Source organism: Betta splendens, chromosome 15, assembly GCF_900634795.4.
Source record: "Betta splendens chromosome 15, fBetSpl5.4, whole genome shotgun sequence".
Taxonomy (NCBI): domain Eukaryota; kingdom Metazoa; phylum Chordata; class Actinopteri; order Anabantiformes; family Osphronemidae; genus Betta; species Betta splendens.
This window is the reverse complement of record NC_040895.2, coordinates 4,029,567-4,045,955: the sequence shown is the minus strand read 5'-3', so window position 1 is coordinate 4,045,955 and position 16,389 is coordinate 4,029,567. Positions and strand designations below refer to the sequence as shown.

Here is a 16,389-nt window from a genome sequence, read left to right as displayed (position 1 = left end):
TTAAAGACTAATTGACAGTTACGCTATTACCCCCACACATTTCCTCTAAATCCTTTCAAAATAAAAGCACCAATTACAATTTATTACCTTTAATGGCAAGATTGATTAGAAAATTTGTGGTTCTGAATACTTGCCAATCGTTATAGAGACTACTTTAGAGTTCAGTAAATAGCCACTCAAACTTATTAGGGTGCTTTTATTCTGAAAGGGCTAAATCTAAAGCTTTTGCTTTAATAGGGCTATTCTTGCTATTGAATGATAAATTATGATTATCTAATGACTATTTTATAGTTTAGTAATCGCCCACACACAACCTCTAAATCCTTTCAAAATAAAAGCACCAATGTAATTTATTACCTTAAATGGCAAGATTTTTGCTTCTGACTGGTAAATTTTTACTAGTTATTAAACTATTACACAGGTAATTATTTACAAATACTTTCTTCAAATTAAAAAGCTAGTCAGCTTATTTATGATTGTCAACAATGCACTCTGGTCAACTTTTTAATCTGTGATATATTTTTTACCTTGGTCAACTTTTGAATCATTGTCATATTTTAATCTTGTCCTAGTATGACATTGGTCATCTTTTTAATCGCCATCTTTTGTCATCGTTTTATTCTTTGTCAACGTTTTCTCGTTTTCATCGCTTTGCCGTAGTCAACTTTTGGACGTAGTCAACTTTTTTGACGTCAGCAGCTTAATCAGCGTTTGTCATCGTTGCGGCAGCAGATCAGCTCTCCCAGGTAATTTCTCGAGAAATTACTTTTTCTAGTTATTTTTCTTCTACTTATTCCGCCCTTTTTTCGATTGCTATCTACTTTTTAACGCTTCATCGTAGAATCGTCGTTCAACTTTCTAAACGTGTGTCATCTTTAGGAGATGTGGGCTATTACTTTTTATGTTTTCAGCTTTTCAACTGTTAACGTTATTCAACCTTTTCATCGTTTTTTTATAATGGTCGTCTATGGGAATCATCGTTCAACTTTTTGTCAATTTCCCTCTTTTCATCAGCGTCTATCATCGTCATACCTTGGCGTAGAAACGTCATTTCAACTTCAAAAGCTTCTATCATCGTTCAACTTTCTCCTTGTAAATCAGTGTTGTCCCATCTTCTATATTTTTCGACTCGTGAGCATTTAAATATAATGTGTTTTTTGTTAAATTTTCAGCTTTTCCATTAGTGTGTGTTGGGTCAGCTAGAGTGCGTGATGTCACAGCTACAGTGAGAGGATGCGCTTTTAAACGCAGAACTTCTGTCTTTAACTCGTCACTACAGCCACAATTTCTACTCTATGAACGTAATTATTTCACTAAATCGTAGTCATACTTGTCTTCTTTCTAATGATGTGTCTGGCTTTACCCTCAGACTTATACTTTAGTCGCTATCGACCTCAAAGCGCAGAGAGATCCTGAAAGTCTCCCATAGACTCTAATGATAATTTTTGGCAGACGTTTGGAGAAAAAAAAGGAGGAGACATATTTTGAAATTGCGACTGTGGCTACAAATGTTTATCCTCAAACCTAAAATTCACACCATTTGCTTATTGAAGCCTTGGGACTCGTAAAATGAAATAATTTTTATGATAACTATTATGGTTTAGCTGGAACAAGCCTGTTTATACAGGGTGAAACTCTACTTTTACAGAGCAGAGTAAGCCTGATTTTCCCGCCTTTCGTCCCCATGGCGATGGCGCAGCTGCAGATTTCACTGACAGGTCAAACTCCTGATGCTCAGTGTAGACAGCAGTTATATGCTTATTACTGATTACTCAACTACACTATTGGATTGTGTAGTAATTAAGCACACACTTCCTCTTAATCCTTTCAAAAATAAAAGCACCAAGCCAAATGATTAGCTTTAATACCAACATTTTTGCTTTTAGATGGGTAATTATGACTATTTAAAGATAGAATAACAGTTTAGTAATTACCCACACATGCTTCCTCTACATCCTTTCAAAATAAAAGCACCAATGCAATTTATTAGCTTTAATGGCACCGTTTTTGCCTTTGAATGGTTAATTATGATTATTCAACGACTAATTGACAGGTATGCTATTACCCCTACACATTTCCTGTAAATCCTTTCAAAATAAAAGCACCCATTACAATTTATTACCTTTAATGGCAAGATTGATTAGAAAATTTGTGGTTCTGAATACTTACCAATCGTTAATGAGACTACTTTAGAGTTCAGTAAATAGCCACTCAAACTTATTAGGGTGCTTTTATTCTGAAAGGGCTAAATCTTTTGCTTTAATAGGGCTATTCTTGCTATTGAATGATAAATTATGACTATCCAATGACTATTTTATAGTTTAGTACTTGCCCACACACAACCTCTAAATCCTTTCAAAATAAAAGCACCAATGTAATTTATTACCTTAAATGGCAAGATTTTTGCTTCTGACTGGTAAATTTTTACTAGTTATTAAACTACTACACGGTTAGGTAATTATTTACAAAGACTTTCCTTAAAATCAAAAAGATAGTCAGCTTATTTTGTGATTGTCAACAATGCACCTTGGTCAACTTTTTAATCTTTGACATCTTTTAACCATGGTCAACTTTTGAATCATTGTCATCTCTTTAATATTGTCATAGTATGACCTTGGTCATCTTTTTAATCGCCATCTTTTGTCATCGTTTTAATTTTTGTCAACGTTTTCATCGTTTTGCCGTAGTCAACTTTTTGACGTCGGCAGCTTAATCAACGTTTGTCATCGTTGCGGCAGCAGATCAGCTCTCCCACGTAATTTCTCGAGAAATTACATTTTCTAGTATTTTTTGCTATCTCTCTGATTTTTTTTTTTTTTTTTTATTGAAAAACCCTTAAACTAAGGCTGACAGTCTGCAGTTGAAGCACATCTTGTGTATTTTGTTTCAAATCCATTGTGGTGGTGTATAGGTGTATACAGCCAAAAATGTTGGAATTGTGTATATATATATATGTGGGCACATGGGTCAATTCATGAGCGAAGCACAGAAGGGCATTAGTAAGGATACCAGAGGAGCCAAACACCAACTCCTGGTAGACAGAACAGTCGCCCAAGACTGCAGAATGCGAAACACCAACCTGTGCACAGCCTGGATCGACTACAAGAAAGCCTATGACTCAATGCCACACACATGGATCACTGAATGCTTGGAGCTGTACAACATCAACAGAACTCTAAGGGCCTTCATTGCAAACTCGATGAGGTTGTGGAGAACCACCCTTGAAGCCAATGGAAAGCCACTTGCCCAAGTATCCATCAAATGTGGCATATACCAAGGAGATGCACTGTCCCCACTGCTGTTCTGCATAGGTCTGAACCCCCTCAGCCAAATAATAAACAAGACTGGCTATGGATACCGACTCCGGAACGGGGCCACCATAAGTCACCTCCTCTACATGGATGACATCAAGCTGTACGCCAAGAATGAGCGAGACATCGACTCACTGATCCACACCACCAGGATCTACAGCTCGGACATCGGGATGTCATTCGGGCTCGAGAAATGTGGGAGGATGGTGACAAAGAGAGGCAAGGTAATCCACACAGAAGGGGTCTCACTCCCAGAAGGAACAATAGCAGACATTGAGAACAGTTACAAGTACCTTGGAATACCACAGGCAAACGGCAACCTTGAACAGGCATCAAGGAATGCGGCAACAGCCAAATACCTCCAACGAGTAAGGCAAGTCCTAAGAAGCCAGCTCAATGGCAAGAACAAATCCCAGGCAATAAACAGCTACGCCCTGCCAGTGATCAGATACCCTGCGGGAATAATAAGGTGGCCAAAGGAAGAGATACAGACCACAGATGTTAAGACATGAAAGCTCCTCACCATGCATGGAGGGTTCCACCCCAAATCCAGCACCTTGAGACTGTACGCTAGCCGCAAGGAAGGAGGCCGAGGACTAGTGAGCGTGATAGCCACTATCCGGGATGAAACATCCAAGATCCATAAGTACATCAAGGATAAGGCCCCGACAGATGACGTGCTGAGTGATTGTCTCAGGCAGTGGAGAACAGAGGATGAGATGCTGGAAGAGGGACCATCATGGGAGGACAAGCCCTTACACGGGATGTACCACCGGAACATAACTGAAGTGGCTGATCTCAACACATCCTACCAATGGCTTGAAAGGGCTGGGCTGAAGGACAACACAGAGGCACTCATCCTGGCCGCACAGGAGCAGGCCCTGAGCACCAGAGCCACAGAGGCCCAGATCTACCACACCAGACAAGACCCAAGGTGTAGACTGTGCAAAGAGGCCCCTGAGACGGTCCAGCACATAACTGCAGGGTGTAAGATGCTGGCAGGGAAAGCATACATGGAACGCCATAACCAAGTGGCTGGCATAGTATACAGGAACATCTGCGCAGAGTATGGACTGGAAACCCCAAGGTCAAAGTGGGAAACACCTCCCAAGGTGGTAGAGAAAGAGCGAGCCAAGATCCTGTGGGACTTCCAGATACAGACAGACAGAATGGTAATGGCGAACCAACCAGACATTGTGGTGGTGGACAAAGAACAGAGGAAAGCCGTAGTGGTGGATGTAGCAATACCAAGTGATGGCAACATCAGGAAAAAGGAACATGAGAAACTAGAGAAATACCAAGGGCTCAGAGAAGAACTGGAGAAGGCTTGGAAGGTGAAGGCCACAGTGGTGCCTGTGGTGATTGGAGCACTGGGGGCAGTGACCCCCAAATTGGAGGAATGGCTACAACAGATCCCTGGAATAACATCCGACATCTCAGTCCAGAAAAGTGCAGTCCTAGGAACAGCAAGGATACAGCGCAGAACCCTCAAGCTTCCTGGCCTCTGGTAGAGGACCCGAGCTTGGAAAGTGGATGAGACCACCCGCGTGGGGTGAGAAGGGAGTTTTTTTGTGTAACTAACTCCCTTCTCACCCCATCCAAATTGGAGGAATGGCTACAACAGATCCCTGGAATAACATCCGACATCTCAGTCCAGAAAAGTGCAGTCCTAGGAACAACAAGGATACAGCGCAGAACCCTCAAGCTTCCTGGCCTCTGGTAGAGGACCCGAGCTTGGAAAGTGGATGAGACCACCCGCGTGGGGTGAGAAGGGAGTTTTTTTGTGTATATATATATATATATATATATATATATATATATATATATATATATATATATATATATATATATATATATATATTTACACGTGGGTTATCAAAACAACAGTAACAAACACTCCATGTCTCTTGGTATTTTCATGGGGGCCCACACTTTAATAACACCCTAGTGCTCTCAGACTGTGTACTATTTACCAGACATTAGATATGTTTTCTCGTCAATAGCAGACCTACTGCACAGCATGGCCATTACTTAAAGTAGTAGAACTAGTGAGGCATTCAACGACAGAACAGAATAGTCTCCTATATCTGTTTAGCTGTAATTTGCAATTCTTCTTCTTTCTCTTTCTGCTTTCCCATCGGGTCGCCACAGTTAATCATCTTTTTCCATCTCATTCTATCCTGGGCGTCTTCTACACCAACCAACCTCATGTCCTCTGTTAGCACATCCATATATCTCCTCCTTGGTTGTCATCTTGCCCTCTTGCCTGGCAGCTCCATCTCTAGTAACCTTCTACCAATATATTCACTTTCTCTCCTCTGCACATGTTCAAACCACCTCAGTCTGGCCTCTCTGAATTTGTTTTCTAACACAGGCAACGTGAGCTGTCCTCCTGATGAGCTGGTTCCTGATTCTGTCTAACCTCGTCACTCCTAAGGAGAACCTCAACATCTTCATCTCTGCTGCCTCCATATCTGCCTCTTTTCTCTTTCTCATTGCTAACTCTTTGCCCTCTCATTTAGACATGTGTATTCTGTCTTACTACAACTGACTTTCATGCCTCCTCTTTCCTCTTTTGGAGCAAACCTCCACCTCTCAAGCTGTTCCTCCAGCTGCTCTCTATTGCCACTGCAGATCACAATGTCATCCGCAAACATCATTGTCCAGGGAGATTCCTGTCTGACCTCTTCTGTCAGCCTGTCTATCAGCATAGCAAACAAGAAGGGACTCAAAGCTGATCCATGGCGTAGTCCCACCTCCACCTTGAACTCCTCTGTCTGACCTACAGCACATCTCATCACCATCATACTCCTCTCAATTATGACCGGGACTACTCTGAAGTACTCCCGACAACCTCAAACAGTACCACAGCTCCTCCCTCTGCACCCTGTCATACGCCTTCTCTAAATCCAGACACAATGCAGCTCCTACTGACCATATCTGTACTTTTCCATCAACATTCTCAAAGCAAAAATGGCATCAGTGGTGCTCTTACAGGGCATAAAACCATACTGCTGCTCACAAATCTCCACCTTCTTCCTAAGCCTAGCTTCCACTGCTCTTTCCCACAGCTCATCAACTTTATTCCTCTGTAGTTGCTGCAGTTCTGCGTGTCACCCTTGTTTTTGAAGAGTGGCAAAAGAACGCTTCTGCTTAATTCTTCTCGCCCTCTGTTGAACAAGCTGGTTAGAAACTCCACTGCAGTCTCTCCTAGACACTTCCACACCTTCACAGGTACGTCATCCGGACCAACAGCCTTTCCACTCTTAATCCTTTTCAGACCCTTCTTCACCTCGTCCTTTCTAATCTTTGCTATTTCCTGCTCTACAACATCCACATCTTCCTCCCTTCTTTTCTGTTTTTTTCCTCATTCATCAGCTCCACAAAATCCTCCTTCCATCTTCTCTGCACACTCTCCTGCGTTGTTAGCACCTTTCCATCTCTGTCTTTAATCACCCTTATCTGTTGCACATGTAACCCAGGTTACCAGGGTTGAATAGCGGTCCAGCTTATCAATTGATTAGTGAAGGGAATAAATGGATCAATATGGTTAATTGAAAAAAAAAGAAAAAAAAAAGAACCTTGTAGAGAAAAAAAAGTAATAAATTGTATTTGTGAATAATTCAACATGTATGCACAAACATGTAGGTGTATGTAAACAAACGTACAAAAGTTATCACGTCTTTAAAAAAGAAAAAAACGTTTTGGCCACTTTGAATAAGTTTTCAGCAAGCCCACTTGAAACGGGAATACGAGGGGTTCATGAGATGCGGTGCGAGCGATCGGACTTTGTCACGTGATACGGGTCATTCTGCCAAGCCAAAGTCAAGGTGGCTACACACTAACTTTTGCTGCAGACTGTTAGTTCTACGTGTAAGAGAGACAATTAATTTGATCTATTGTGGTCATAATCAGCGTGGGACATAGTCTCTTCGGCTGTGAAGTCGCTGGCGGACAGAGCGTCGTGCCAAAGATACAACGGAGTAAGTTATGATCATTAGCCGCTATGGCGCTAGCTTGGACTGGCAGCCGCATGGGTTTTGCTAGCGCTAGCTTGACACGATGTATTTCTGAACTCCCGTGTTCCTGTTTCATCTGAAAGCGACACCTGGATTGCTGAGGGCCTTGTGATGTGCAGTTGTGCCGAAGCGTGTGTGTGTGTTGTGTGATGCTTGAACCTCTGGTGAGTAAAATGCTGTTACTAATAATAACGAAGGGTGGAATGTGCGGATGTTACTTATGATTTGGAATAGGGAGCTAAAGATGCTAAATTCATGGGCGTTACGAGTATGTATATGTGTGTATGTATATATGAAAAGGAAGCCTGTTATGTTAAGATGGTTAAATACGTTTTCTTCTCTTTGTTTTATTTTAGTGATAGAATGTGGCAAGTGTATAGCCGTTTAACCATTTTGTCAAATGTAAATATTGAGGGACATGTTCAGTCTGATTTATAAATAACTAGAACGGTTATGATTGTTATGTGGACATTATTGTAACCCTCTGTTGGCCTAATTAGGCCGGGTCTTTTTCTTTCCCTTGTTTGCATCTCCTTACTCTGAGGATCAAGTAAAGATCTCGTCTGCTGGGATTCCTCTTGGTCCTGAAGATAAAGAGGAACTCCAGTGGCCGTGGCGAGCCATCCAAAACCACCAATTGTGACTTGGAGTAGGATGTTTCTGTGTTACTGGTAGAAAAATGTCTCATACTGCCGTTAATGTGTCATTGATGTGGTTTTAATACAGTGCATAAAAAATTGCATCTGCGTGCCAGAGTTTTACTCTTCCTCTCAATGCACGTTGCTGATACCCCTTTCTCCTAGAGCGAACTCAGACTTCTGACTCACTGGTCCACATGATAATTGGCATACCAAGAAACCGATACCTGTATCACTCAGTTATTATCCTGGACAGTAAGCGCTGAGGTGGGTTACACACATCCTTCCCATCTCTATCTCTCGGTCTAGCGAACTTGTCCTTCTCTCTTTCCTTCATGTCTAACCTGACATAAAGCTCACCGTAAGCTTTCTGTTCGGCCTTTGCCACTTCCCTTTTCACTCCGTGCTGCGCTTCCTTCTACTCCTTTCTACTTTCCTCAGTCCTTTCTACATCCCCCTTCCTTTTAGCCAACCTCTTCCTCTGGATGCAGTATTGTACTTCCTCATTCCTCCACCAAGTGTCTTTCTCTCCTTCCTACTTTCAGATGACACACCCAGCACCTTCCTACCTGTTTCCCTGATAACTTCTGCTATAGTTTCCCAGTCATTTGGAAGCTCCTCCTGACCACCCAGAGCCTGTCTCAACTTCCGCCTAGTAGCTTTAGACTCAATACCCTGTCTGAGACTTTTTTCACCCCTAGGATATTGTTGACAGTGACAAACTCTATTCGCATGGTTGTTTTTGGCAAGTATTACGTATGCCCTTCTTATTTAAACCTCTCTAATTATCCGGGCTTGGGATTGGCACAGAGGTCACTGGCTTGCAACCCTTGTGGCTAGATTGTAAATCACAATCATTCATTTATATTTTATGTGATGTAAAATTACATTTGTAGTTTGTAGTTCACTCCTTTTTTTGGCCCCACCACCACATTGGCTGGTTCATTGGCTGGTGGATTGGCTAACTGACGGTAAGCATATCACGTCACTTCCGGTTACTGAGGTTTGCTGCCGCTGTGTGTGTACGGCATTACTCTCCGCTATTTTCTAAATATTATTGTTCTATATCAGGTATCGACTGCTAAGAGTTGCAAAACAAGCTTGTAACACTCAAGCATCCTTTCCTTTCATTAAACGTCCTGCTAATTTTCACTGTTATCCAAGTGTTTTCTCCGCTAGCGTAGCTCCTAGCTTACTTTCCTGCTATGGCTTCCCCCTTTTCCTTTCCCTCTCGCTCTGTTCAGTGCTCGGTGTGTCTGTGTTAAGCTTATCCTCTGCCTCCTTCAGTGATGGTAATAGTATCTGTAATAGGTGTACGCTAGTTGCAGGGTTGGAGGCAAGGCTGTTAGACTTAGAGTCTCGGCTTCGTACCTTAGAAAACAGGCCAGCTAGCCAAGTCCCTTTAGCCGGTGCAGAGCCTCCTAGCTTAGCTGCTACCAGTCCCCCGGCAGGTCCTAGGCAGCTGGGTAACGACTGGGTCACGGCTCATAAGATATGTAGCTTTAGGCAGGCGCCCACGGTTTACCACCAACCGCTTCACGTTTCACAGATTTTTCCTACTCAGCGACACACCCGCTGAAAACCCACTCTGATCATTGGTGACCCCATAGTCCCAAACGTCAAGTTAGAAAATCCAGCGGTCATAGTTAAGTGTTTGCCTGGGGCCAGAGCGGGCGACATTGAGTCTTATCTTAAGCTCCTGTCTAAGGATAAGCGTAAGTACGCTAAGATTGTAATACACGCAGGAGCTAATGACGCCCCGTTACGCCAATTGGAAGTCACTAAAACTAACATTGAGTCGGTGTCTTCGTTCGCCAAAACAATAATGGACTCCGTAGTTTTCTCTGGACCCCTCCGCAATTCGACCAGCGATGACATGTATAGCCGACTGTCATCGCTCCACCGCTGGTTGTCTAGGTGGTGTCCTGCAAACGATGTGGGCTTTGTGGCTAATTGGAGCACTTTTTGGGGAAAACCTGGGCTGATTAGAAGAGACGGCGTCTATCCCACGTTGAACGGAGCCTCTCTGCTCTCTAGGAATATGGCCATGTTGCTTAGTCTCCCCACTCCGTGACAACTCAGAGTGAAACCCAGGACGCAGAGTCGCAGTCTTGCCTCTCTGCAGGTTCTTTACAGCCGCCACCCACTTTTAGTCTTAGTTATCACATAGAGACTGTGTCTGCTCCCCCACCACCTAAACTATATAAGATAAATCAAAGAGGAGTGACTTACCAGAATTTAATAAACATCAAAACAGTTCCTCTTACAGAACAAAGTAACAGTAAGTTAATAAAGTGTGGTTTATTAAATATCAGATCTCTCTCATCTAAATCCTTGTTGATAAATGACTTGATAAGTGACCATCACATAGATCTGTTCTGTCTCACTGAAACCTGGCTGCAGCAGGAAAAATATGTTACTTTAAATGAGTCGACTTCAATGAGTCACATCAACTATCATGTTCCAAGAAGTACAGGTAGAGGTGGAGGAGTAGCAGCAATTTATAAATCAGATTTATTAATTACTCCTAAACCTAAACATAGTTATAACTCATTTGAGAGCCTCACTCTGAGCCTTTCTCACCCAAACTTTAGCTACCAAGCTCCTCTCTTCTGGAACCAGCTCCCTCTTCAGGTTCGAGAAGCTGACACACTTTCCACCTTTAAGATTAGGCTTAAAACCTTCCTTTTTGATAAAGCTTATAGTTAGAGATGGTTCAGGTCACTGGCAATGATTGTTAGTCACAGGAACCATCTCTTAGTAAGGCTGCAATAGACATAGACTGCTGGGGGACTTAATTTATACACTGAGCTCCTCTGTTTCCTTCTACCTCTTCTGTCCAATAACCTCCCATCGTTGTTCCATGTTTAACTAACCTTGTCTCTTTTTCTCCAGTAGTTCTCTCCCGCTCGCTCTCTCTCTCTCTCTCTCTCTCTCTCTCTCGCTCTCCTCCACTCTGTCCTCACCTACAGGTATGGACTTTAAGTTTGGTGTCTGTGATGGGCAGCTGCGGATCCAACCATCCTGGTTCCGGGAGTTTTTCCTCTCCACTGTTGCTGTCAAATTAAATGCTTGCTTTATGTGGGATTTGTTTCGTTTAGTTGTGTGAGGTCTTAAACCTTACTTTGTAAAGTGCCTTAAGATAACTTTGTTGTGATTTGGCGCTATATAATTGAAATTGAAATTGAAAATAAATTATTCATTTTTTTGTGATAAATGGTATTCCTGTCACCTTTTCTGAATTTAGTCTCATTGTGGATCATGTTTCTGCACATTAACATTTTATGCTCTTATTTTTGTCTACTTTATGCAGGGTTATCACAATCAAAGAAAGTGGACTGAAGATGAAGTCTGAAGAGTTTACGCTGATGGACTACATTGCTTTATGCACTTTGAGACAACCATTGAGACAACCCCTGTAGCATTAATAGGAAGATCTAGGGAGGGAGTTAAATTTTATGTAAAATTGCACTCTAAAGCAAGACTGTGAAAAGAAGGTAGGTGTTTAAATTTCTGCAATTCTGCTGAGAGATGGATTGAACCAGGAGTTTTTTTTGCAGTTCTACATGAGTACCTGTAGCCTTTTTGTTGTATTATATCTTGCACTTCTTACTAATAAATTGTTTTCCTTTTTCATAAATTTCACCCCATTGAATTTCTCCTTTTAAAGACTCATTGACTAGATTTAGGTATATGTCATCAGCAAGTAATTCTATATTGCTTAAATTAGTAGTAGTAGTAGTAGTAGTAGTAGTACTTGAAGTACATTGTACATTTTGCCAAATTCAGGTATGCATCAATAAGTACCATATGTACTATATTATTTTTAGCCAAATAAAAAGCGATTATGCACACTTTTAATGTTATAAAGTTGCATACATTAATCCCCTGCAGGTAAATACACACCATTGCTGACAGATTTGGTACCAAGTTGACAGATTTTGTTACCAAAGTTGATTATTTGCGTGTGTGTGTGTGTGTGTGTGTGTGTGTGTGTGTGTGTGTGTGTGTGTGTGTGTGTGTGTGTGTGTGTGTGTGTGTGTGTTGTACTACTACTACAACTACTACTACTTGGCTGTGGCTAGACGCACCATTTAGACTTTTTTTCCATTCTCCCAGCCTTTGTCTTCCCTTTTCTTCTTTTTTCCTTCTTGTCTTGTTCTTCTTGTAGATAGTTACAGCATGATATCGCTAGCTATTGTAATACCTGTATGGCAACAGCACAAAAAAGCAGCCCACAGCGTTAGTGGGGTAGATTGGGAAATCAGAGGCTACAACTGTGTGATCTAAAGTGAAATTAGCCAGCACTTAGCTGCACACATGCACAACAGGCTTAGCTGGGAGACAAGGTCTCAGATCCAAGCATGGAGGACATAAAAAACATACCAGTGTTGGTGCCAAAAGGGAGGGAACTTCAGTCACTCTCTTTAGCTATCTCTGTTTCTTGTTCTCTCACCTAATCCTCCTTACTTTGGTCTTTGGCCTTATGTTTCATTCCTTCTTCCTTTTCCTTGCCTACCATTCCTAAAGAAGCTTTCAGTGGTACATGTCTGTATCTGCAAATGTGCTAATCCGATTTCTGTGTATTATTCAATTTGTGTGTGATTGCGTGTGTCTATGTGTGTAGTGCTGCTTTAGTGGAACAAAATCTGACACTGAGCTGATGCTTTAAAAGAGGCAGACACTATAGGAGCTCTTCAAAGACTCACATTCTGAGGATGCTCATACACACAGTTATGGACCCCCTATGACTCAGGAGTTTGAAGTCAAATTAGGTTCAGATTAGATTTGCGCATGAGTAAACCGATCTGTGCATGTATAAACCGATCTGTGCATGCGTAACCAGATGCGTGCGTGCCTAGCCAGATCTGTGCGTGAGTAATCAGATGGGTGCGTGTACTTGAAGACTTAGTGGGGCTATACCATGCTTACACTTATTATTTGGGGTGTTAAAATTCCGCACAAATCGTGCGTGAATTAAAGAAGTAAGAAAAATAACATGACCCTAATTTGACACTGTCCCTGTCAATGCCTTGGTTTATGTTACCTATTTGTTAGAGTATTCTATGGAATCTGTGGATGGAGTTTAGTGTTTAACTTTTGTGTCGTGTTGTGACCGATCAGGAGTGTCTTGTCCTTTACAGATTTACCTGTTACCCACCTGCGCCTAAGTTAACTGGGTGAAGCGAAGCCAAGTCAGAGAGGTGTAGGTCTCAGCTGACGGTTAAAAGCGACTGCTGCAAACTAAATAAACGATCAAGATTTCTCAGACCAAGCTTTTTGCCTGTGTCTTTGGTATCAATGACCTCTTGGGAGATTGTTTAGCGAGAAGCACCATGATTCTGCACTGAAATCCAAGCCTTATTAACAACTGCATTACATATTAGGCTGTTTAAAACCATTGTTAAAATAAACATGCTTCTTGTGGTCTGATAAACGATCACACAGAGTCACAACGTTAGCGTTACTAGAACATACCTACCTTAACTCTAGCTGCTTCATAACATAGCATGGGATTGCTAATTGCCTGTCGGCTAATATTCTACATTAACGTATGATAGAAACACCAGTTTAACTTTTGTGTAACTGCATCACCTCCACAAATCACGAGTAACGTCACACTTTATACATGAATATGAACCATCATGTCTGTCTGATCATTTAATATTACTGGACTGGATTGAGTGAGAGCGTGGAGGCAAATTAAAGTCACATTATTTTACTTGTAAATTTAGCCACATATATAAGAATAAGAAAACCTTTAATAGTCCCGCAGTCGGGAAATTACTTCTCACAACAGCAGTACAGATGAGCGAGAATACATGTACAGAACATTTTGTGTTTGTGTTGGCACAGTACAAAGCAGTACAGTACAGTTAGAGTGAGTATGAGGTCATCGCAGGGTTATTGCACAGCAATGGGTATAAGATTTGTAATGGTAACAATATACATAATTGTTTACAGATTTACAAAAATATTGTGCAGAGCAGGTTGCTATATAAACCCCTGATGCAGTGGGTGAGTGACTGTAGTGGGACGTGGTCAACAGTTCTGATTATACAGTCTGACAGCAGCAGGTAGGAAGGATATACGATATCTCTCCTTCACACAGCGAGGGTGGATCAGTCTGCTACTGAAGCTGCTCTCCAGGGCAGACAGTGAGTCCTCCAGTGGGTGAGAGTCCTGGTCCATGATGGATGTCAGTTTAGCCAGGACCCTTCTCTCACCCACCTCCTGCACCATGTCCAGAGTGCAGCCCAGGACAGAGCTGGACTTCTTGATGATCCTGTCCAGTCTCTTCCTGTCCCTCACTGTGATGCTGCTGCCCCAGCAGACCACACCGTACAGGATGGCTGATGCCACCACAGAGTCATAGAAGGTCTTCAGGAGTGGCCCTGCATAATTTTAACACAACTAAATATAAGTGTAAGTATTTTATAGCCCCACTAAGTCTACAAGTACAAATCTGGTTACACACACAGATCCATTTACACACGCACAGATCGGTTTATGTGCGCACAGATTTGATTACGCATGCATGTATCTGGTTACGCATGCACAGATCGGTTTACGCGCGTATAGATTTACGCATGCAAAAATCTAATCTCACCCTAATTTGACTCTTTGTCACATTTAGTAGTGTACATACAGTGTCATAACAACAGATACAATGTCATAACACACAACACAACTAAAAACAAGTCAACACACAAACACAAGAGTCCATGGGGGCATTCTATCTCAAAAGGAACACAACACAAAGTCCATCCTCTCAGGGAGGATGATGGCGAGGAGAGTCTGGGCCCACCAGTTGCTGGACTGGGATAGCACACCTAATGCCCAGGGGCGAAGGGTGGGTTCTGGGAGGTCGGCGTCAAAACCCACCACCTTTGGGGCCCCACCGGGAGCGACAGACAAGCCAGAGACGCGGGCGGACAAGGAGGTGGAACCAGACATGAAACCCGATGTAGAGCCGAAACCAGAGACAAAACCTGACAAGGAACCGGAGCCAGAACCAACGACAAACCCAGACATTGAGATGGAGCGGACATGGTCGGGGCCAGACCACCAGGAGCTGAAGCAGACGTGGATGGTGCCGGACCACCAGGAGCTGAGGCAGACGTGGTCATTGCCAAACCACCAGGAGCTGAGGCAATTGTGGTCAGTGCTGGACCAGCAGGAGCTGAGGAAGACGTGGTCGTCGACAGCCCGCTGGGAAGCCCAGAATCAACACCTGCACACAGTAAAGCAGAGGACACAGGATCTCGGACCGGCGTGAACCAGTGCAGACCACCAGGAAGGGAGCAGGGCGTGGTCTCCTCTGGACCACCAGGGACTTCAGAAACAGTCTCTTCGGGGCTGACGAGGACAGGTTCTGTGACTGGAATAGGCTGCGGTTCTGTGACTGGAACAGGCTGTGGTACTGTGGCTGGAACAGGCTGCGGTTCCGTGATAGGCTGTGGTTCTGTGGCTTGAACAGGCTGCGGTTCTGTGACAGGCTGAGGTTCTGTGACTGGAACAGGGGCATGAGGGACAGGGCTGCACAGGCCTTTCACTTCCTGTCCCAAATCTGGCACCCCCTTCCACACACCGTGGTAATCTAGCCAGCAATGCTGGTGCTCAGCTGTGCTTGCGGGTTGGCTGCTTCCCGGTAATCCTTTGCCAGCACGAGAAGCAGAAGCGGAGATGTCCGGGTAAGTTGGCACAGGGGAAATCCATGACGCTGCTAAAACTCCCTAGGAGTTCAACTAGGTTGAAACAAAACCTAGGAGTCCGAGTCTGGCCAGATCGTACTGTCACAGCACTGATTTCAGCGATGGCAGACTCACATACACAGCAGGAGGCAGACAAGTAAGGGTTTAATACAAGCTCGTGGTCAGGATACAGGTGAGGTTCGTTACACAATGTGTAACGAATGTGTCGCCAATTGGCGACGATACCAGGAGGAACAGGCATAGACAGAGTCACAGAGGCAGGCACGGACAGGGATGATCCAAAACGACTTCGGTAACAAGGAAAGACTGAACTAGGTAATGCTGGAACAAGGTACAGGATGCAACGATCTGGCAGAGGGCTGGGGTGAGTACTGGCGGCTAAATACTAAGACTAATTACAGATTGATGACAGCTGGAGGATGATGCGACCTGAAGTAAAGTGTGGACCAAACATCGTATGACAGAAACTACCAAAATAAAACAGGAAATAACCACACAAAACCCCAGATTGTGACACCTGTATCACCAACAATGCAGCTTACGTTTTTCTGTTCTATCTGTCGCTTTCTTCATCTTCCCCTCACTTCTCTCCCACTCCTCCGTCCCTCTCTCTGTGTGCCCACAGCCCAGCAGTAATTCTGTGTTTAGCAACTCTTTATTATGGCCCCTCGCATCATCATTTACAGTGGTAGCATCTGCTCATTGC

The 16,389-nt window shown here is 43.2% G+C and overlaps 1 protein-coding gene across 11 annotated transcripts in view; it reads left to right on the top strand.

The window, feature by feature from the left end:
• Positions 1-15,094, top strand: part of LOC114842121 (uncharacterized) — a 38,035-nt gene extending 22,941 nt beyond the window's left edge. Inside the window, exons 1-4 of one of the 11 annotated variants that reach the window (XM_055502526.1) lie at positions 141-5,075; positions 6,383-6,545; positions 7,227-7,294; positions 7,414-8,070. In XM_055502526.1, the coding sequence (XP_055358501.1) occupies positions 3,836-4,822 (987 nt within the window). In that variant the 5' untranslated portion in view covers positions 141-3,835 and the 3' untranslated portion in view covers positions 4,823-5,075; positions 6,383-6,545; positions 7,227-7,294; positions 7,414-8,070. Of the gene's footprint in view, positions 1-140; positions 5,076-6,382; positions 8,071-11,281 lie in introns of those variants that run through there. The other 10 variants (XM_055502527.1, XM_055502528.1, XM_055502523.1 and 7 more) reach the window with 10 other exon arrangements.
• The last annotated feature ends 1,295 nt before the right edge of the window (positions 15,095-16,389 follow it).